Source organism: Aplysia californica, unplaced genomic scaffold, assembly GCF_000002075.1.
Source record: "Aplysia californica isolate F4 #8 unplaced genomic scaffold, AplCal3.0 scaffold00543, whole genome shotgun sequence".
NCBI lineage: Eukaryota > Metazoa > Mollusca > Gastropoda > Aplysiida > Aplysiidae > Aplysia > Aplysia californica.
Genome location: NW_004797813.1, coordinates 139573 through 161922, shown reverse-complemented (window position 1 = coordinate 161922; position 22350 = coordinate 139573). Strand labels below are relative to the sequence as shown.

General features: G+C 38.7%; 1 protein-coding gene across 1 annotated transcript in view; it reads right to left on the bottom strand.

Moving 5' to 3' along the window:
* Positions 1–5518: 5518 nt before the first annotated feature.
* Positions 5519–22350, bottom strand: part of LOC101858210 (fibroblast growth factor receptor 4) — a gene marked incomplete in the record, with an annotated part of 45146 nt that continues 28314 nt past the window's right edge. The window contains 10 exon segments of the mRNA XM_013087075.2: positions 5519–11882; positions 12294–12402; positions 12904–13041; positions 13526–13596; positions 13998–14120; positions 14803–15020; positions 15604–15833; positions 16275–16465; positions 17087–17283; positions 18174–18315. Of these exon segments, the coding sequence (XP_012942529.1) occupies positions 11748–11882; positions 12294–12402; positions 12904–13041; positions 13526–13596; positions 13998–14120; positions 14803–15020; positions 15604–15833; positions 16275–16465; positions 17087–17283; positions 18174–18315 (1554 nt within the window).

The following is a 22350-nucleotide window of genomic DNA, read 5'->3' as shown; positions in this document are numbered from 1 at the left end:
GGGGGGGTGCAAACATAACATCGATGGCTCTCATACGAGTACGAGCATACTGGCGCACTACATAATATTATTCTGGTTGACCTGCTCCCCCTGTCCTCTATAACTATAACAAGAGGCAAAAATACACTATCGTCACAAACGAAGTAAAAGTGCTGAGCGTTATTAATAAATTAATCTAAAGAAGCGAAACCCAACGCTGGTATTTCATTTCATGTACGATTTAGACATCGTAGACAGAGTAACTTGGTGCTGCAAAGTGAAAATAAATCTATTCGTGTTATTGAACGCGCGTTCGAGATTACACACTAACTAGAATCCGATAAGTAATTTACGTTAACCTGTTAAACAATGATCCTCTAATAAAGGTTTTTGCTAATTGAATGCACTTAATATTCTAAACAAGTTATGTGTTGTATCTGCCTACGTAAAGCCGTCGCCCGTTGAAAAAAAAAGAGTCTTTTTAACGTTCCCATACAGAACCTAGAGCACTATGAAATTACGCATTAATAGATCCCAGGCCCGGAGAATTATAACATTATTATGCTTTTAATTTGGCAGAGCACTTTAACTGGTCGCTTTTAAGGACAAGCGGGCTAACCCAGGTTTCTGAGGTTTCCAGAAATCTTGACCTACACCAAAAGTGGGCTTTGCCCTACCTATAGGAGGAGAGGTTTGGTTTCATAGGTGTGTGGATATATTTGTTTGGTTATAGAGAAAACTCTCCTTGTCCGTTAATGTTAAAGAAACTGAACAACTTTGAACAAGGGGCAAAAACTTTACCTTCAATTTTCCCAAACCAGCATTTTTCGGGATAGCCCCCTTGAGCTAAAAAGCGACCAATTGTTCTAGTTGAAATGACGCTTTTATAGTGTCAAGTGAAAATGAAAGTGCCTCTTTTTGTTGTTGGGAGGTCGCATACGTTCCTATAAAAATGACACTTTATTGCTTCTTTTCACCGATAGTAGTTTCTTGTAAAACTGGTATCTTTTGTGTGTGTGTGTGTGTGTGTGTGTGTGTGTGTGTGTGTGTGTTTTTTGTTTTTAATTTTAAAAAAACAACAACAATTTTGTCTCCTTTTCAGTAATAAATAGTACTAGATCTAGTAGTGGAGGTTTATTTTCCTCGTAGAAAGAGGTGCTTCTTTTTTTGTGAAAGAGCGCACCTTCCAACTGCTGGGATAACACCTATTCTTCCTGTTGAAATGGCGCCCCTATTGTCTGTTTATTTGTTTTTGTAAAGTGTTTTACGGCGCTCGCAACTTCATAAGGTCATATAAGCGTGCGGGACACACCTAATATTTTCAGTTGGTAGGAAATTTTGAACTTTGCCCGGGTGGCGGCCGAAGCTTATTCTTATCGATTTTAGACCACCAAGGGATCTTTAACGGGCGCAACTTGCACACGAGCCCTCCGAGATTTTTCGCCCTTGTCCTAGAAAGCTAGGTGTAGATCTTTCCTACCAGAAGATCAGGGGTGTTGCTGAAAGACAGCAGTAAGAAGAAGCCAAAGAGTAGCAGTAGAAAGGCTGCAGAAAGAATGAGGAGCCCAGAGGAAGTGGCAAAGGATGTGAGGTGGTGGGGGCAGAAAGAGGAGACGAAAGCAGACGACAGAACATTGCTAGAGAGCAGGAAATGAGGTGAAAGGAGACAAATTTAGAGAAGACAATTTTTCGGTCGCTACCCGAATTCGAACCCGGGACCCGGGGAATGAGAGGCCAACACCTTAACCTCTAGGCCACGAGAGCCCCCCCACTATTGTCTGAAGAGTACCTTTCTCTACTATAACTTTACTGTGTAGTGTAAATTGCAAGAAGGATGTTTTGTTTACTCTTACAAGGGCGGGTCGGCGCCTAAGTCGACTCACTTTCGACCCCATTAAGAGACGCCTGGGGAATATGCTCCGAACCGCCTTACCGAGGGACACTTCTGAGGAGAAAATTGATGCACACCAAGTCGCCGAGAGACTTCATGCCCCTCTTGAGAGTATTGCTGTAAATCTCACCTCTCTGTATTGTTGATGCTGTTTGTCCTTTAGATGTCATGTGAGCTTGAAAAGGGTGACATGGAGAGTGATTTATTTTTATTGAGGAGGAAAAGGGCGGTTGTTTTTGTTGTTGTTGTTGGGGGGGGGGGGGTTGGGTTGTTGTTTTTTTGTTTTTTGGGGGGGTGGGGGGGTCGTAGCACGATTAGTTTTGGCTTATGAGACTTTTGTTTAAGTTAAATACCAAAAGAAAACCAGGCTGGTCTCTTTATCATACATTTTCTAAGATTGCGTAGTTGTTTTAGCGAATTTTTTTTGGGTCTTCTTGGGCAAAGGTACATTGTATCTGCACACAGCGCTGTTCTTTACGCACAAAAATGGATCTATAAATGTAATATATAATAATATACAGGTTTGACACCTCGTTCGACTCTTCATAGCTTCTATGAGGTGGAGCCTCCGAAATCAACAGCCATCTCCGATAAAACTGAGCCAAGTAGGTGGACTTTATTCATTTGAGAACTCCCCATCTAAACCAGCCTATCATGATGGACTCACCATAGCTCAGCAACAACACCTGAGCCTTTTTACCATGTGAGTGTTTTTACACCCCAATCGATCAGGTTAGATCACTTAGGAGGTGGGCTTTTGGTCTTGCTTGGCAGGGCCGACCAAGGCTGATAGGATCATTGCCTTTCTCGCCTTGCACCAGGGTATAGGCCACGGACAAACACTTTCCACCTGTCTCTATCCTGGGCTAGCCTCTTGATGCAACTTATTCCATGTCTTCCCACTTTTCTGTACATCGATTTCTGTGACTCTTCTCTCCAGGTTCCACGCGGTTTTCCCCTTGATCTCTTACCCTGTGGGTTCCAATCCAAAACTTTCTTTGTTATGTAGCTGCCTGACTTCCTGAACTGAGAGGGAGAGTATGTCCAATCCATCGCCACCGCCTTCTTCCTACCTCGTCTCTGAGTGGGATCATTCTTGTTTTCCTCAACACTTCCTCGTTGAAGACCCTGTCTGTCCATCTGATTCAGTAAATTTCTTAGACACTTGCTCAAGAAAACCTGGATCCTCTGTATGCAAGTCTGTGATGCGTTTCATGTCTCACATCCACATAACAGGACTGACTTCACATTTGAATTGAAAATCCTGATAAGAATACAGCATCCTACCAAAAAGATAGAGAAGCTACACGAAAAATCTCCCCACTAGGGACTCGAACTTGGGTTTCCTTTTTTTTGTCCTTGAACTGGATGCGACAGCGAAGCGCCTGGTCGCTACGTAGACCCCGGTATACCCGAGGTAAAGGCGCAAGTACCCTGGCTGATGTTCACGAGGGCTATCATTCGACAACCAAAACTTTACTAAACTAACGGCGTCATCAGGAACACGAGTGAGTGACCAAGGCCTACATCTAAAGTAAATAAAAAAGGAACTATAAAATTCAGTCCCTTAGCCGTGTAATGTGTGTGTGTGTGTGTGTGTGTGTGTGTGTGTGTGTGTGTGTGTGTGTGTGTGTGTGTTTGTGTGTGTGTGTGTGTGTGTGTGTGTGTGTGTGTGTGTGTGTGTGTGTGTGTGTGTAAGGGGGGGGGGTGTATGGAGAGCTGCTCCATGGCAAGCGCTCAGTTTGAGGGCAGCAAAAACGTTTCTAGGACTGCCTCAAAGTCTCTCTAACTCTAAAGGAAGTTGGAATCCTGAACGACTCGTGGGAAACGCTGGTCCAAGATCATCCCGCGTAGCGCTGCAAACTGCAAGCTGACGAAGGGGGCCAAAGCAGCAGAAGCCAAGCGAATCGCCGAGGCCTAACAAAAACGCAACGTGCGCAAGTCTAGACCTGCCTCCACCACAAGTCCAACAGCAGACTACCCGTGCCCACAATACGGGCGAACCTTCCTAGCCCGGATAGGACTAATCAACCGTCTCCGGACCCACAGTCACCGTCAACAGACCAATTTGTGAAGTCGTGGTCATTTTCATATATATATATGTGAAGGACGAACAACAACAACATACGTATAGTGTGTGTGTGTGAGAGAGAGAGAGAGAGAGAGAGAGAGAGAGAGAGAGAGAGAGAGAGAGAGAGAGAGAGAGAGAGAGAGAGAGAGAGAGAGAGAGAGAGGTGGGGCTCAGAAAATTAGCAGTCAGCCTCTCGACAGTGTCTTTATCTTTGGTTTCATGTGTCTCTATCTCTCTCTTTGTCATCATGACTGTATTTTCAACTTTAGCTCTACTCATGTGTCTTTGTTCTCACGTGTCTTTGTTTTTAGCCTCATTGCAGTGTCTTTATTTTTGCCCTCATGTGTCATTGTTTTCGACCTTATTCGTGTCCTTACATTTACCCTCATATTAATAAGTGTCTGTTTTTTTACCTCATGGCAGTTTCTTCATCTTGGCTTTACGACAGGATCTCACTATTTCAGCCCCTGGAAGCAACTGTGTACACCCTGGTCTTAAGACACCGAATTACGCTATTTTGCTTTTCTGACAGTGACAGCATCCGTCATGTTGATGTGGCATATTCATTATTCTCATACCATTGCCTGCAGTTTAGCATTGTGTCTGCCGGCCTGTTTGCTCTCAACACATCTTCCGTTTCTTTGGTTTCAAACCAGCCTGACCAGCGACTTTGGAGTAGTAGTTAGGCACTTCGTTACCTATATATATAAATACGTATATATATTTATAAATATATTATATTGCACAAAAGAGACCCCAGTTCGATTCCTTTTTTGGGGGGGTGAAAATTTTTACCAAGTCTGCTGAGAAGTTGTTCCCCTCTCAGCCCAGGTTGCGCTGACGGGCAATGAGTGCCTCCTAATTAATCTAAATTGAGTCGATGGGGGCAAGAAAACACCTACATTAAAAAAAAAAATTGTTTAAAATGCCAGCCTGTGTCTATTAAGTTGAAGGTGATATCTGCCTACTTAGCCCATAGGACATTCCACGTCTAATATATTGAAACTCATGTCTGAATTATGTTCACTCTTACACAACACAGCTTCTGTCCGTTTGGTCTCAGCACAGCGTGTATGCACTTGGTTAAAAGACAGCTTATGACAGTTTAGCACAAACTCCAAGAAAGAGGAAAAATTTAAGGCATTACTTGGTCGTTTGTAAGGGAAATGTCCTTTCAAGCTGTTTATCTTCTTTGAATTACAAGGATAATCTTTTCTTAACATCTACATACATGTGTATTATCAATGATAGAAAATTTATATTTTTTGTAGGCATGGGGACCCTAAAAAATTAAAAGCCAAGAAGAGATAGTAGTTAAAGAAATGGATTAGATCTAAAAACCATTTTGAAATGCCTGCAAAGACATCTTTTCAAGCAGATAGTTGAACCACTTTTTTTAAAACAGCTTGCAGTGAGTGTGCATTCCATGAAAGCAAGACTAAGTTGTCATACAGTATCCTTAAATCATACATTCTCCCACTGGCGATTTCAAATGACTCTCCCTGATCTTAACTAAATTACATGGACTGGGAAAACAAAGAGTCAACAAAAAGGAAAAAAGAACTGAGAACACATGATGGTGCATACAATCACAGCTATAATGTACACAACTTAATGCAAAAGTAATGCAAATGTGATTCTGACACGGTAATAAAATAAATGAAAAACAAAACTGAACAAAAAAAGTTGATTAAAAAAAATTCTGCTTGATGAAGGCAGACATTTGTTGAGGCAATAATATTCTCTTTTTCTATCAATTATGAACAACATCAGAAATGCACACTGCTGACTTGTAAAAACTTGAAACCTATGGCTGGGGTTATGAACAGGTCTAGTAGCATCCACCCACAAGATTCAAAAGAATATTCAGAAACAAACAGCCCTAGCAAACTTCACAGACACATCTGTCTACATTGCAGCAAACACCCAGGTACACATCACATACACCAGCCAGCCTGACCAGCAGAATCGCACAACTTGTAAGGATTATGCGGCCAACTCAAGTTTTATTTTAAGTTTCTATAGAATCTCAAGTTTAGCATTTTTCAGCGGGCTTATTTATGTCATAAGACAGTACTTTAATTGGAAACATCTTTTCAACAAATCGAGTTGTATGTGACCAAAATGCTTGACTCTGGCAGCACCTTTAGAGCAGTGCAGCTGGAGAGAATTATGTAAATATAGCATGTTTATAAACCGCTGCTGCATAAAACATATAGGTGAAAAAAACTTGATCTTGTGCATCCAAAAAATGTTGTGCTAAGGGAACAAATGAGGTAAGTAACTACAGATTTATAACTAGGTCATTCACATTATATAGATCAAATCTTGATATCAAAGCTTGATATCAAATCTTCAAATTTTGAACTTAGAGCATATTTGGCTTTCACATCAGTCACAAAAGTCTTCATGTTCATAGACTCAATGAGATGCCCCCCTGTGTACATGCCTAGTGTCTATTTACCTGCCTTGTCAGAAGCTACATTTTTATTTTCCCAACCAGAATGTTCATATTGCAAGAAAGAAAAAAAAAAGAGAGAATGGAGGACATAAAATGAAACATTCATGGTTAACATTTAGCAAAATTATGAAAATGTTTCATTAAATATCTACAAAAAATGCAGGTCTATCTTGTCCTTTACTAGAACATTTAACTAGACAACCAAATGAGTAAAAAAAAAAATATGGTGAAGACCATAACTTTGAACTAAAAATGCTAAAAGGATACTGAAAGAAAATCTTTCTCTGAGATAAAACCTAGACTCAGCTGAAAAAGTTAGGTGCATGCTAACTCAACTTTGATCTGAACAAAAAGCTGTCTAAAGGACAATGTAAAAGAACTCATAAAACGTCCGTCCATGGAACACAACTAAGAACAATGTGTGAAAATTCGCAAAACAAATACAGGTCTGTAACCAGATCATGTAAAAATGCACAAAACAGAAATACATCTGTGACAACATCATATGCAGGCAGTGTCATGACTTTCAATAAAATAACAATAAATATCTTCAAGTTTAAAAACAAAACAATTGTTTTCTTTCTTTTTTTTAAAAGGCTGGGGACCACTAAGGGGCTGAGTGAGAATTGCTGTTCTAGGTAAAAAATGAACAACACAATGTCAACACAAGTAAAAACTGTTTACAACAAGGCAGCCTAAACAATGCTGAATTTGCTTGAGGCAAACAGAGCAATAAGCTTCATGGCAGTGATCAACATGAGAGTTACTCCGGGAGATTTCTAATAAATGCAAAGCACTCAACAAAGGGAAGAATCAGGAGTTTCATCCCATACTTGGCTGCAGTAGGCCTATGTGCCACAGAAAATGTCATCTGCTCAAACATGAAAGTGAAAACAAAAGCAAAGGACAACAAAGTTCACACAAACAAGCCTCACTCACAATGTTAACGGCAGACCACTTTCCCAAACTGTATCAATAATAACAACACGAGTACAACTTGCTGGGCTTTCTTATTTATATGAGAAGCCAAAATCGTAACGGCATTTGTATCTCTATTCCACCGCCTCTAAAAGATTCTCCACAGAAAACCCCAATATTATATTAAACCTATCTTTTAAAAAGACTAAAGATCCCACAATTCTTTTTCCAAAATCTTCTTCAGTAGCTTTTTCATGAACAAACAAAATTCTCAAATGTTTGAAAGTAATTTAGTTCTCTGAATCTCTGAAGTTCTATCCGAAAATTACTATCAGCAAAAGATATTATTCAGATGTGTAAAACCATAATTTAGAGCGAGTTTCACCAGACTTATGCTCCAGACCAAAAGAAAAGACAATTTTCTGCGCAGCATTATAATAGTCAATAACTTTAGGATTGCTGTTCATTTACATCCATCTTCATGAACCCACACTCTTGATAAACCCAAGAGAATGTGCTGTATTTGTGCGTTAGTCTTTATAAAGTTTTATTTAACTAAATCCAGAAAGTAAGTGGGAGGGGAAGAACTTGGGGAGAAGAGTTCCTTGCACCTCTTTCATTTGTTACTCAGAAATTAGTTTTTATTTCATCTTGATTTCGAACTAAAAAAAAATAAAATTAACAAAGGGCATCTTCAGAGTCTAACTTTTATTATCTTTGAACTATTATACTTATGATACTTAATGTTTGAAGAGCAAATGTTGAAAAATAGAGGAAAAGTGTATGGTGACAAAGTACATTTTACTTCTACTATTCACCTGTTTCACAAACTGTCAGAATACAGAATCCCAACTGTCCCATCTCTAATTTCCAAAATTAAAACCCTTCCTTAGGGAAAGATCAAGAGTAGGAGCATGAAGGAACAGTGCATAAGATTAAGTATTCATAAGAAGTATGGCCATTTAAAAAAGCTGTCCCTATCAATGGGAATAAAAATCAGGTCATGAAATGTCTGATGAAACTCTAAGACAAATTAATACAATTTCTTTAAAATCAACAGCAATTATGATACAAAATTTAGCATACAGTAACTCACATATATACTGGCATAAGTAGTTGCCAATTATGCTGGCAATTCTTTAGTACACTTTGGCTCCCTCAACATAATTTTCCTTTCTCTCATTTCTTCCTTTCCCTCTTCCTTATATCTATTTCTCTCTCATACACAGAAGTACACACTTACATATCTGCACACAAGTACACAGCGTTGAACCTTCCTTTTTATGTACAAATGTCCACACATTCCAACAGTGAAAACAAATCTGATGAAATGAGTGCAAAGACACAAAGTGACAAACATGTACTAGCACATATTATACATGATCCCACTTTAACTTCCAAAACATGATCAAAAGCTTTTTACCATTTATTTGCAAAACAATTTGACTTTCCTTTTTGAGGTATCCTGTTTCTAATGAGTGAAGCAACAGAGAAATAATTGCTGATTGCTGACGAGGAGAAAATTTATGTTTTCTGCTCTCAAGAGCCATCAACTCTATCCATAATGACACCAATGTGTAAACAAAAACAAAAAACCACCATGATCTTTACACAAAAACAATTCCAACTCAACGTTCTAAAATGTAATAACCAGCATCAACTTGTGATTATGCCCACAATAAGGTCCCACTCATCATATGACATGAACTGGTGATCATGAGTGTACATTTTTGATAAACAATGTCTAGAATCAGCAATAAACAGCACAGAGTGATTACCAAAAAATTGCTCTGAAATGAACTAAGTGTATAAAGATATAATACAAGACAGTTGTGTTGCCTGTATAGCGCCCTATTGTGAAATGTATACAGTTTCTACAAGGCATGTGTGTAGTTTCAATACATGTGGTAATTTTGAATTTGTATTTTGCTCTTTGAATAAAAAATGCTTGTTGACTCAAAGTTGAGGGGTCACTACTTAAGAAAGTACTTCTTATAATGTTTAATGGCTTGATCTTGTGATTTCATTGATACAAGTCACTATCCTATGAGATATAATGCATTCAATCTATTCAAGATTGTCACCACTTAGACTGACATCACCCCAAAAACAATAACAGCCCAATCTATGGTCAACAGACCTGAAATTTGGTGAAGAAGTACATTTAAGCCATAAAGAAATTCCTCTGAATGCATTCTGGTAGTTTCTTCACGGGGCAACGTAGAAAAGACGTAACCAGGAAGAAAATTTTTCAGACATTTATTTAACCCAATGGTTTGCATAGCACCCCTCAAAGTATTACTTACTGGAGCCATTTACATGATCGATTTTTCTGTTAAGGTTGACAATGCACACAAAATGAAATCGTACAAAATAGTCAACATCTGTTATGTCTTATATAGTCTGATATACGATTAAAGATTAATATGTTGTTCGAAATGTGTATGAAAATGAATTACAAGTTAGTGTACTGATGAAAAAAGTAGTATGAGATGGGAGACAGCTGACTAATGTGAGAGATAGCCCTGAAAGTCTTGAACACACGGCTTGTTGAAGTTGTCATCAGAGCAGTTCTGTCGGAGCACAATCCCAACGACATGCAGATTCAACAGTAACATGAACAATGTTAGCAAAACAAACCAAAGGGACTGGTGAAACATCATCCTGATACAAGACAGTCATAAATATTGTGCTGTGCCACCAATCACAAATGTTGAATGAAGGGAGGATGATAACGGCCTGTTCAAATAAATATTTCACATAACAAAGTATATATGCCACTTGGATCAAATACAAACAGTACTATTTATACACAAACTGATACAAAACATTAGTAGTATGTAACTTTTGCCCTTGTGATTGTTTTCAGGTCCAGTGATTCCTTCACTTGTTGCCTCTCTCTCCTCTCTGGCCCACACCGATGCGTGTCCAGTGTGCAAAAGTCTGTATGCACTACCTGAGCTAAACAAGCGCTAGCTTGTGGGTTTATCGAAAACAGGAGTTTTTGTGATTCCTCCAGCAGCGGTAATGTCACCAGACTGTCTAGGTTTTTCTCCCTGCAAAGTTTAGTCTCATCGCAGAGAAAGGTTTTAATCCAGATTTTGATGAGTTTGTATTTGCAGCAAACCTTTTCTGAAAGTTCCCATAGCGTTTTGTATACACTGATTCCATGAACCTTTAGTCATACAGAACACTGTAAAATTATGCCCACAGGTGGCCGATATGGTCTTTTCAAGTAGTCTTGCCACACACAAAACCCAGTACAAAGTTTTCTCACCTTTAGAAAGAACACTGCACTATATTTGGAAGAGCTCCTTATTCTACAGAGTTGTACAAAAGACTCATACAAACATTGTCACTACCCAAGGTAGACATAGTCTGTCACTAATGATTTTGAACAATCTCAAAAGACAGATGAGTCTCAAAAGTGCTTGATACAATAAGTATAAGACAACAGCTCAGTTCAGGCCCCAGCAAAGTCCACTGTTCGATATGACATTTCTTGCCTGAAGCCTCTTCCAAATAAAGACCAATCATCTGTGATTTCATTTTTTTCTCATTGTCCTCAGAGACCCAAAAACTTCACGTAAAATATTGTAAAGTTCAAAGTGTTGGATTTCAAGTCACCGATGTGAAGAGATTTTTGGATTTCTACAGATGCTGGAAATCACAAGGAACTGTACACAGGTAGACAGATCTATAAATATATACACTGTCTATATTTCCATACTCTTGAAGAAAATGTCGGATATTTATCGATGCTGCACCGAGATCTGTGCTTTCTGTGTCGTTCCATTACAACTTTACTGCACTGACATTCTAAATTGGCAGTCCTCAGACATGAGATAGGAAAGAAGTTGAAACGAAGTAATACTGATAATACTTACAAACTGCTACTCTCTTTTATGCAAGCAGTGTGTTTCAGAACAAAGAACAGTGCGATTCAGAATTAAGTAAAAGAAGCCCAAGAAATACTGAACAGAAAGCAGACAAACTTAGGAAAAAGAAAATTTCTGCTCTTATCATGAGAACCTGTGGTCTGGAGCTCAAGATATTCATAGAGGAAAGTGAAACACATCTTGTTCTGTCCCATTATCATAATTCGTGAAGAAATAAATGGGCAGCTGGAGAATAATTTCCTCATTCCAGTTCAGAGTTGAAACTGTCCTTCTCAGCATTCTGTCTGCGGGTGCTTATGTCAACGACTTCTGTCCTGAAGCCGGACGCACACATGACCCTAGTTTTATCCACTTTGAAATCATGTAGTTTGGAGAGACTGTCCTGAGACAAATGCACTCAGCACTCATTCCATTACCAGTAACACGAAACTGAATCTCCTCATGAATTTCCTGCAGCAACACTTGAGGGCAGCCCTAAGTCTGTGTGGTGGTGGGATTGTCCGTGTGTCAATGTGCTGGTCTGGGAGGTCACTCAATGACAGAGTTATCCCCGGAGCTCTGACCACAGCTTGGGGCACTGCTGGTGCTGCTGTGGCTCATCGAGGAATACTGGGAGTCGGACGTGCTCATTGGGCTTTCAAACGGTTCCAAGTGGAGATATGCCTGAAAGTGAAGTCAGCAAAATGTGCATAAAATTAGTACTTTTTAAATAAAAACAAATCAAATCTACATGTCATTATCATATGACCGCAAGGTCTTGAAAGCTACTTCCACATCTGCCAGTAGTCACTGAGACCCCTTAGGTTTCTCTTTGTTCATATCAATTCTGTCAACGTCCTTTGAATAAATAAAAATACAAGTGAAAATATCTGCTCTTGAGGTTTTTGATATAAAAATATTTCTTTTCATATTCAGAGACAACATATTTTAAAGCAATGATGAAAGAAAAAAAAGTACTTAAATGAATAAGTCTATTTTAGAGAATATCTAACTTTTAGTCACTTTTAAGAGAATGGCAAATGACTCATATATGTCACATCGATGTAAGTAGGAGTTCCCCCTGCACAATCTTACCTCATCATTTAATGATGACGTTAGCATGCTGTCCAGTTCTTGAACCAAGGTTTTGAAGCAAGAACGTTTGCCCGGATCTTCTTGCCAGCAGTTTTCCATTATGCCATACCTACAGAGTGCAATGTTGTATCAGATCATGAAGGAAATCTTTGCTATCAACATAATACTTTGGACAGAAATAATTCTATATTCAGGGAAAGAAATTTTATATACACAAACATAGTAATCTATTTCAAATGAATGACGACAGCATGTTTCCAAGACATAAAACAAGATTTTATCCTTGTTATCCACGAAGTTGAAACCATCAACTACATTCCTTACAAATTAAAAAATTAAAAAGATCTCAATGCATGTTGACGATCAGCAAGCAGGTGTGTAGAAAGGATAGTCATAAAATTGTGTTCACCCTTGACATTGATTTCCAATTTCCTTTTAACATTTTCTTGGAAAAGAAGCACATTTTAACTACAAATCTCTTTAAAATGAAGTATTTTTTTTATGTTTCCTATGATGTAATCTCCAGAGAAAAAGTTACTTTCTCCAGCTTTCAAATCTTTATATTTTGCTAAGACCAACAATTTCTAGTGGTACAACAAAGCTGACTCACATTTTTGTGGAGGCATAGGGTGGCCTCTTCATCCGATGTCCTTCCTTGAGAAGACCAAAGAGTGCTTCCACTGGCACAGAAGGGTAAGGGTTGCCTCCCAAAGTGAAGATCTCCCATAAGAGAACTCCATATGACCAGCTGTAGGGGAAAACAGTGTTGTCAATACACCAGAAGAGAAAATACTTATTTCTGTTTCGTTTGTCTGTTTGTTTGAATAAAGAGAAACATATTGGCATAATAATGGTCATTTACTGCGGGGAAAAAGTAAGATAGACAGACAAAATCAAAAGAAGGTATATTAAGAAGTAGGACCTACCAATGACACCCTTCAACCACCCACACTTATTTCTAATCTTTGAATTAATGCCACAAACTACAATAAACATCAATTTACTGCAAAGGCCAAATCAGAAATGCACCTCCTCAACAGCAATGTCTTACCTCAAGAGAAAGTAAGAAAATAGGAATGGAGGTGGGAGAGAACAAAAGAAGAAAAGATCAAGTCCAACTCAATACAAATTATACAAACTATCTTAGTCACAAACCTTATTCCATACATATTATTTTCCACAAAATAGATTCAGTGGTTACACAGTTATAATTTCACAGACAAATCACTTACACGTCACTCTTGGATGTATACTTTCGGTCAAATAACGCCTCTGGTGCCATCCATTTCACTGGTAATCGTCCCTAATGAAAACAAAATATATAAAATGTGTTTAAAAAAAATTATAACAAATGTAAACATTCAAATAAAAAAACAGATTTCTTGCAATAGTGCATCATCATCATCATCATCATCATCATCATCATCATCATTGCCTTTCTCACCCTACACCAGGGTATAGGCCAGGGACAAACACTTTCCACTTTTCTCTATCCTGGGCTAGCCTCTTGATGTTATTCCATAGAGCAAGGAGTGAAAAATGTGTTAGCTGCACATTTGGGAATAAGGAAAACATTATGAGTTCAACAAGTCAAACATGTTGTTACGGTATTTAAGTTCACAAATATTTACACATTTTGTTCACAAACAACACTTCGTTCTACATGGCCTAATTACAAAGGCAGCTTTCCTTCTAATCACTTACATCAGTGGTTTTTCTGTAATAATCAAATTGCTGAAGATTCCTCGTCAAACCGAAGTCAGCCAATTTGAGGACATAGTCCTCTGCCACCAAGACATTTCTTGCAGCCAGATCTCGGTGGATGCACTGTGAAAAAGAGATTGTGACATTCAGCACATAATAAAAAAAACAGAACGACAGCTTTTGCCTCACCAGCCAAATCAATCAATTTTATAATTTTATAAAAAAACGAGAAGACTGAGGCAACTTTTTCAAGAAAAGTTCAGTAAAACCAAGGTCTAACTGTAGAGACAAGTACACAGCATTAAAAAAACCCACTTGTATGCTAATTCAAGGGGTGAGAATTGTAAAAGATTCACAATCTCATCACGGGTCAATAAAATTCCCATTTATCTACCAGCTAAGTAGGCCTACCGGCAGTTTATTTAGGCCCAATCAACACAATTTAGATAATTAAGGAGGCTGGTTACTTTGCCTGGTTCGTCAGGGTCAACCTAGGCTGAGAGGACTCTCTGTAACAACCAAATTGCTGAAGATTCCTTGCCAAGATGAAGTTAGCCTGACCACTCCTCCACAGACTCTGATGCCAACAAGTGGCAGCCCTGACACAAAGTGACCACTCCTCCACAGACTCCGATGCCAACAAGTGGCAGCTCTGACACAAAGTGACCACTCCTCCACAGACTCCGATGCCAACAAGTGGCAGCTCTGACACAAAGTGACCACTCCTCCACAGACTCCGATGCCAACAAGTGGCAGCCCTGACACAAAGTGACCACCGTGAAAACACTGCAGAGAAAAGAGTTACCTTCTTGGATGCCAGATACTCCATGCCCCTGGCTACTTGAAAGGCGAAAGATATCAAGTCTTTCTGGGTCAGGGCCTTGAGCTCTCCATCACCAGACAATATGGGCTGCTCGTACTCCGTTGAAGATGGCGGGCAACTGGGATTGGGAGGTCGGTGCTTTTTCAGAAAATCTCGGAGATTTCCATGAGGGGCAAACTCCACAATAACATAGAGGGGTCCTGGGGAAGATTTAAAAATAAAGGACATTAAAGTCAATGAGCTGCATTCACTTGAAGGTCTTATCATTCACAGGATGAGGATCTAAAATTTCAATGTCATAGAATTCTCAATGCCCTTCAAGCAATTAAAATTTTAAAGAAAAAGGGAATAAATTTAAAAAACAACAACAATTAAACATTTGACTGTCAAACTTTCATTATGAGGTTTGGCAATGACAAACATTCAGGAAAAGAGGGGATTTAGCATAGGCAAAAATATATAAGACAAGAAAGGAGAAAACAATTATAAAATGAGTGGTTGCACCCCAGCTCACAAGCATACATTGCAGGGAAGATAACTGGAGCAGACAGCTAAAACAAATCCTCACCAAACTGTTCCCAGTAAAATTATACACAAGAACAAATACCTCATTCTTTAGTTCTTAGAAAACTAGAACTAGAACGATAATTCTTTAGCTGAAAAATGATAAAAGGGACAGATGTTTCTACGCAAAGGAAGATAACTCCTTAATCATTCCGCCTTCACATATCTGTTTATTACGCCCCTTCGTTTAGAATAAAAACGACAATTCGGTTTACTCACCTCGTTGGGTGCAGCAGCCTAAGAGATTGATGATATTTTTGTTTTTGCCGATGAGTTTCATCGTCTCCATTTCACGGATGAGGTCCATCATTTCTCTGTCTGTGGCGTCCTTCTTGAGCATTTTGACAGCCACGGTCACCGAACTCGTGCTGTTGCTCAAGATGCCAGTAGCCTCACCCTTGACCACTAGACCAAAGGCACCCTCACCCAAGCGTGTGCCCAGTGTTAGTCTGTAGACAAATGGAAACCACAATGTCTGACAACGGAATTGAGCAAACAAAGAACAACAAAATGATACAAAAATAATGCCAGAAGTAACTATAATTATAATAAATGTTCTGGCTGAGCTAAAAGTAGGAACACTGTACAAAAACAAGCAAAACCAACTGTATAAAACTTTTTTGAAAATTGGTAACAGTAAAACCATTAATAAAAACAACAGTGATAAAATATGTATAACAGAGGAGAAAAAAAAATTGTGGTTGAGCTAACCACACTTTGTTTCGACATTTGAAGTTTACAGTCTCTAGATTTCAATTAAAAAGAAGACACTTTGTTTGATGATAACTTCTATGAAAAAAAACCTCATAGAACTTTCAAGACAATGCACACATGATGTATAGATCTAATATGGAATTCTTTTGTGAAACGAACAAAGTCGTCTTATTTACCTTTCCCTGGGAAACTCCCACTTGGCGTCCAGAGGCATGTTGTACTCGGAGAGCTCCGTGGTGTCGGAGGAAAGTCGCCTCCGCCTACCCCCACGGCTGCCACTGGAGTAAGGCTCCTCCACCATACGCACGTGAGGCACCATCAGAGGCGCTATGGCATCTGGGTCTTTACTGTGATAGTACAAATCGTTCTGGAAGAAAGCAAATGAGAATAACAATATAGACAAGTGGTCAAAAGTCTAAAAAATCATAGCTCTATGCAAGGCAGAATGCATACCAGATAAAGTGTATGAATACGCGTTTATTTACAAACCCCCAGCAAGTTCATCTAATCTATAATTAACCTGTGTATTTAATGACAATGACAATGACAATCTTTATTCATCTCGAAGGGAGAAATTTGTCTTGGTCGTTAATAAAGGCAGTAGACGTTACAAAAGTTAGACCTAAAGGTGCACTCACGCAAACGCACAACAAGACAGGACATTAGGCCTAGTAAATACATGTCTCACGTACTGGGACAACTCACTCCGTAAAACATTCTCTCTCTCTCCCTCCCTCTGTTTCATTCGTAGTACTGTGTGTTCAGTAACCTCACTGCAGTTGGTACAAATTAATTTATTGCATAGATGGAACATTTATTTCCACTCAGTTTTGGTGTTTACCTTATACAAACAGGTTAATTAGGATTGGAATTATTCGGAAGTTTGTGATTTTTTTTAAAATGGGTGACATAACTGGCTGCGTAGAAACGTGGAATAGCGTCTCGTCTACAAAGACAGTAGAACTAAGAGGGTGCACCATTTACTCACAGGTTTCATAATGATGATCCTCTTGGTGTGTCTCTGCACCATGCTGTGTTTGCGCTTATAGTGCCTGTACACGCAGAAGAGCACTCCGACCACCAACAGCATCAGCAAGATGGCCGTGCTCACCACGATCACAATGGGCACCAAAGTGCTCTTTTCCTGAGACACGCTCGCTGCCGTTGAACCAACCCTTTTGTCATCTGTGGGGAAAGACACAGCAACGGTAAAATACGCTGTAGTTTCAAAACGCGTTTCATTTTACAACAGGCTTGATAATGATCCCATTTTATAAGGTCGTAGTTAAAGAAACGAGTAACATGAATATTAATAATGATGACAATAACAATTTTATTATTGTTGTAACTATTATTATGATTATAAGTAATATTGTAACAATATGAAAACATCAATAACATCATCATCATCATCATCCCCCTTGTCATCATCAGTAGTAACAGCAGCAGCAATAATGGTAGTAATAATAATAATGATAATAATAATACTAATACCATTTAAAATCAGTCCCAGTGCAATTAAACGAAAAAGGAAGCTTTTCAGTTCCAACAATAACAAGGTCAGTGACTTGTGGGGAAAAAAAAAAGAAAGAAAAAAAAAGAAAAAAGAAAGAAAGAAAGAAAGAAAGAAAGAAAGAAAGAAAGAAAGAAATATAAAGTAAAAGAAAGAACTTTTGAGACTTTTACATCATAGATGAGGGACGTGAAGATGGAAAGGGATCACTTATTGTAAGTCAAGTAACAAAAAGGACAGCGCTTAAAGACAGAGAAATAATTCTTCTAAATGCCACAATAAAGCAACTGGTCCAGATCAACATAATCTTCTAGTTGTGGGAAGAGAAACAAACTGCTTACATCTAGTAAGAGCTTTACAGCACTTGCAACACTTAAGTGTCAAAGATTAGAGGTGTTACTAAAGAGTAACATACAAAGAAAAGAAGGCAGAGAGACAAGGACGATAGATGTTTAATATGATGAAAGGAAAGAAGGAGCAAACCACACCAGAACACCCGTCAACCACCCACAAAACAAAATATGCTCAAAATACACAGCTAGAGCATAAAAAGGGAGCATACCATCATCTATCACCACGAGATAGGCTGATCTCGCTGCAGGGCCGATAGCATTCTGCACCAGACAAGTATATTTAGCCTCATCTTCTTTGGTGACATTGTACATAATAAGTTCCTCAGGATTGCTGTCATCAATTGTGCCCATCTGTGGATGAATCAACACGTCTTAGGGGATCACATAATAGGTGTGACAACTTCCTTCCCTACTGGGTGAAGGCATGAAAAATGAAAGAACCCCCCCCAAAAAAAAAAACCCACACAAAAAACAACAAACAAAAATAAACCAACCTAAAACACCCTATAAATCAACAATTCTAGTTTAATCTTCTTTTTTTTTAAATCATAATGAAATACAATCAGTAGATCCAGTGTACAAATGTGTGCTGTCTTAGGCACCAAAGCTAGGAGACTCGATGCTTATTCCTTGCCCACATCCAGCAGTCCGATCAGCCCGGGCACAAGTGAGCGGGGACATTCCGCTATGTATCATGATCGTCTTATCTCATTGGTTAACTGATCTTAACTGATTAAATGCCATCAGTAGGCTATGTTCAGTTCAATCTGAGTTTTAAAAAACGTTTAATAGATCAAAGGTCAAAGCTTGAAAAGACAACCAAAGAATACAAGTATGGAGCAAAAAGTAAAATAGCGACCCCTCACACTCTCCAACCTTCACGCCCCTCCTCGAAAAAGAAACCAACAACAACCCCAAACTCCAAAACAACAAATTCAACGAAAAAGCTCCAATAAAACCGAAGATACAGTTTTAAACAAGAATACAGATTTATGATACATTTTCATATTTTTTGGTCATTTTATACATACTATTTTGCTTCATGGAGGATAATGAATATGAGCAAGTTTAAGAAGTTTATGAATTTATTGAGAGAGAGAGAGAGAGAGAGAGAGAGAGAGAGAGAGAGAGAGAGAGAGAGAGAGAGAGAGAGAGAGAGAGAGAGAGAGACAGAGAGACAGAGAGACATAGAGACAGAGAGACAGAGAGAGAGAGAGAGAGAGAGAGAGAGAGAGAGAGAGAGAGAGAGAGAGAGAGAGAGAGAGAGAGACAGAGACAGAGACAGAGACAGAGACAGACAGAGACAGAGAGAAATAGCAGCACATAATGACAGAGAAGAACATCTGCAACTTAAACTCGGCAAGTTAAGACCAAGTACAAGATGGTAAAATCATGTATGATACTTTTTATCCACAGGTTGTAGCAAAAATTCTTTTAACTTGAAGCTCTATTTTTACCCCCCGTCCGAGTAAACGGCCCACCCTTTTCTCTGCCCGGGGTGGGTAAGGGAAACAATTAGAAACGGGAGGGGGGAGGTGGAGGTGTCAATATCAAAGAGAAGAGAAAAAAAGACGATGTCTCTCGGAACCGAAAGGGGAGGGGGTGTGGAAGAGAAAAGTGTGAGCAAATTTTGATAGGAGAAAAGGTGAAAAAAGGAGGGGGCGGAAAGGAAGAGAAGACGAAATGAAGAATAAACGTCGACTTGTCAGATCACATACAAGTCTTACCAGAAGAATTGTTGGTCAATTCGAAAATACAAAAAGGGCAGCAAGAAGAAAACTGCCTTTTAATTTTTAATTATTTTTTTCCCCCATTTCAAATCTTTATCTTTTTACAGTCAATAATTTTAGTTGTTTTTTCCCCCCTTGACATGCGTGAGGGAAGTAGACTGTTTACAACAACCAGTCAATCCACAGTGTTGTCTACACCTACATGCACTAACACATCGACAGACAAGACCGTGGTCAGTACAGAGGTATTGCGGACATAGTCAGGCAACCTGTAAGACGAGATATTAATCATAGCTTGGCATATTCCAGCAGCTGAAAATAAACCCTGCAGCGAGTGGAGCAAATTCCTGGCAATGACCAAAAAAACAACAAAAGAAAAGAAAGATGGAGGAACCTGTCTCAACCGACAGTGCGGGCAACGCAAATCAACTGAAAAAAGGATAAGTAAGTAACGACAAGGTGAACTGTGTGGACAAGCAAGGAGACAAGTTGTGAAGTTAGCACAACATCAAATTGGTAACGAATACCAGGGCATGGCAAATTCATGTGCATGTCTTACTACAGCCAACATTGGGGAGGTCATCCGTACACTTTTGTCATGGATCTAACATTCAAGCAATAATAGGCCTATATCTTTTTTGTTTCTCGTACAAACTGCCAGACATTCATTTAATGTGGTTAGCGACAAAGCATACAATCTTTCAGCTATTCAAAATGTCACCTAACTCTGCCGAGATTTCACACTTAAAGTTCTTTTCTTTTTTTCTTTCAGGTTAAATACATGTATTCATGTGAGACGATTATTTGCAATCCTTTCAGTTAAGAGAAAGAAGTAATGATAAGCGTATCTTAGAACATGCCGATTCGTACAGTTAAAGTCGGGATTAACGAGTAGAACATTCCTGCGTTACTGAGCATTAATGATGGCACTGAGTGGTATCAACAGTTCTGTAGTAGCGTCGTAAGTGCATGCTTGCTGTGGGGCAATCAACAACAACAACAACAACAACAACAACATTCAACGGAACACAAAGGCATGTCTGGTGGAGAACAAAGAACCGTTCGTTACCTGCCGACCCTGTGATTAAAATGAGATCGAAATGAGTCAAATTAAGTGAGTAAAAACGTGAACTAGATCAACAGAAAAGAGAACATAAATGTGCTCAACAGAACAATCGCTATATTCCAAGAAAAAGGCAATTTATGAAAAGGGCCTTGAACCTTCGTTTCACATATTAGCAGTGTATTTTAGGTTTGTGCAATGGGCACTAGTATACCAAGACTCCTCTCTGTTAAACCCATATTATTATTGAAGGAAAGAAATCGAAACAATTGATAGACTAGAGTATGTCATCTACTAGTATGACAGAACTGTGTTTCCAAAACTCGGGGTTTGTAACCAGGATTTCACATTCGAACTAGTAACGTCTGCGTTAGGTCAACCTGAGAACATTCAGTTATCCTGATAAAAATCAAATCAAAGAAGAAAATCCCAAAACTAAAGAGGTTCCTATTTGAAGAAAACCAATACCACCGTACCACATTGTTCCCGAACCAGCTATGCAACCATAATTACGATTCAACTTTAGTTAAATGAATGACTGATTTAAACACACAGGTGATCGCTGGGAGGCTTTTGGGCATTTACATTTAATCAAAAGCCATTTCCCAAGGACTGGACGGTGAACTCTTGTGAAACAGTATGTGAGGTGTGATTACCGTTGTGCAGGGAAATTGGGAACTTCTCTAACTGTCTAACACTTCAATACATTTATCATGAATTTTTTTTCTTAAAATAGTGAACTCAGCTAATTAATCAAACAATAGCATCATGCAAAAACATGAATTTATTGATATGATAAGTGGAAACTATGGGCAATTCTAATGCTTGTTTTAAAAAACTCAAACAAACTGATATTCTTGTGCAGCTAACATAAACAAGTAGAAAACATACCCCCTTCTTCACTCCCAAATACCCATCCGTAGAAAAAGAACGTTGATAATTTGTATCTCTACTTTCTACGTGACGGATGAACTAAAAGAGTTTTTCATGTTTTAAGTAGCTTTTCACTCCAAACAGAGTGAAAAATGTGATTTTAGTGGAAGTATCATTAATATCAACTCGTAAACACATTATAAAAAGTAAATCAAAAAGAAAAAAACCCCGATCACATCAGCCCAAATCAAGGAACCGTAAACTAATCACGAACACTCTAAAACTGTACATACATATACAATCTGCACCCCCCCCCCCTTTCGTTTGCTACATCGTGCCATCGTGCACAAAAGACGACTGGTCTCTGAAACAGGATGGCCTTGCCGTGAGGATCCAAAAACTCTGCCAGTTTTAATATCTTACATCTCAAAATGGACTGATGACTTTTAATAGCGACTGCTATAAGCATACAGTCAATTCTTTCTAACGTGAAGTAAAAATACAAACTTAAAATAATATCCAGCTACATATACATTTATTTGTATTTCGAACTCATAAGTGGCAAGGCATAATAAAATAAAATAATATCGGCATGCATTAAATTAATTCTGCTGAAAAAGGCTAACAAACGAGACACGGAACTAGAACAGTAATTGAAACAAGTGAAGAAATTAAATGATCAACTCTAAAGTTATAAATGTTGTAGGAACTAATAGAGAG